Source organism: Phytophthora parasitica (genome assembly GCF_000247585.1).
Source record: "Phytophthora parasitica INRA-310 unplaced genomic scaffold supercont2.22, whole genome shotgun sequence".
Classification (NCBI taxonomy): domain Eukaryota; phylum Oomycota; class Peronosporomycetes; order Peronosporales; family Peronosporaceae; genus Phytophthora; species Phytophthora nicotianae.
In genome coordinates, this window is record NW_008649008.1 from 222,919 (window position 1) to 223,658 (window position 740).

Below are 740 nucleotides of genomic sequence, written 5' to 3' on the forward strand. Positions count from 1 at the left end.
CTAGAGCCCCTGGTACCATGTACCAGGTATCTCAAGAGTGACTGGGCACTCTTCATGTAACTTGGGTACACTTGGGGTATTGTACCCCGTTACATTAGCGCTAGGTAACTAACTGCGTCTTGTTCTGGAATCGCTAACGTATCAATGTATCGGCTTACATCTATCGCATGCCGCACAACAGGAACTTTCGCAAGTAGTCGGTTGAACAGTCCCCAATCCGGTTCTGTGTCGAGCAATGTCTGCTCAGCAATACCCTCCTTTGTCAAAATCTCTTGTTGCTTCAGCACTTTTCGCTCACGTGGAGCTTGTGACGAAAAGAAACAGTTATCCCTTTAAATTGCTTAGGTATCTTTCCGGTCCCTGTCGTTCGCGTTCATCCTTGCTGCTGACCTGGTGTTCGTGCTATAACTTATTTTAGGCTTGGAGTGCGCGGCATGGCGTTATTCTTGCAATGAATCTGCTGCATTCGCCATATTTCTACGCTACGTCTTATGAGTTCTCAAGTGGTGAGCTGTACGAGTATCGACTTCTGATTGGTCAAAGCGAGTTATGGATTACTTCTCTGGGGTAAATATATGAAAGCGTCATTTTGAAGCGGGCCAGAGAAGTAAGAGTTAAGTATGAATTATGAGATCTCAAATACGGTAATATCAAGTGTCGACACTTGTTGGAACTATTTCGCGTGTAGAATCCATGCAAGGGGGGAAATCGGTTAGGGATTGACGATATTCATCCCGCCG

General features: G+C 45.7%; 1 protein-coding gene across 1 annotated transcript; it reads left to right on the forward strand.

Annotated features, from left to right (window-relative positions):
* Nucleotides 1-235: 235 nt before the first annotated feature.
* Nucleotides 236-455, forward strand: PPTG_22731 (hypothetical protein; the record flags this gene model as incomplete). Its single annotated transcript, XM_008905896.1, has 2 exons — nt 236-345; nt 419-455. The coding sequence occupies 2 exons, from the start codon at nt 236-238 to the stop codon at nt 453-455; spliced, it is 147 nt and encodes a 48-aa protein (XP_008904144.1).
* Nucleotides 456-740: the final 285 nt, after the last annotated feature.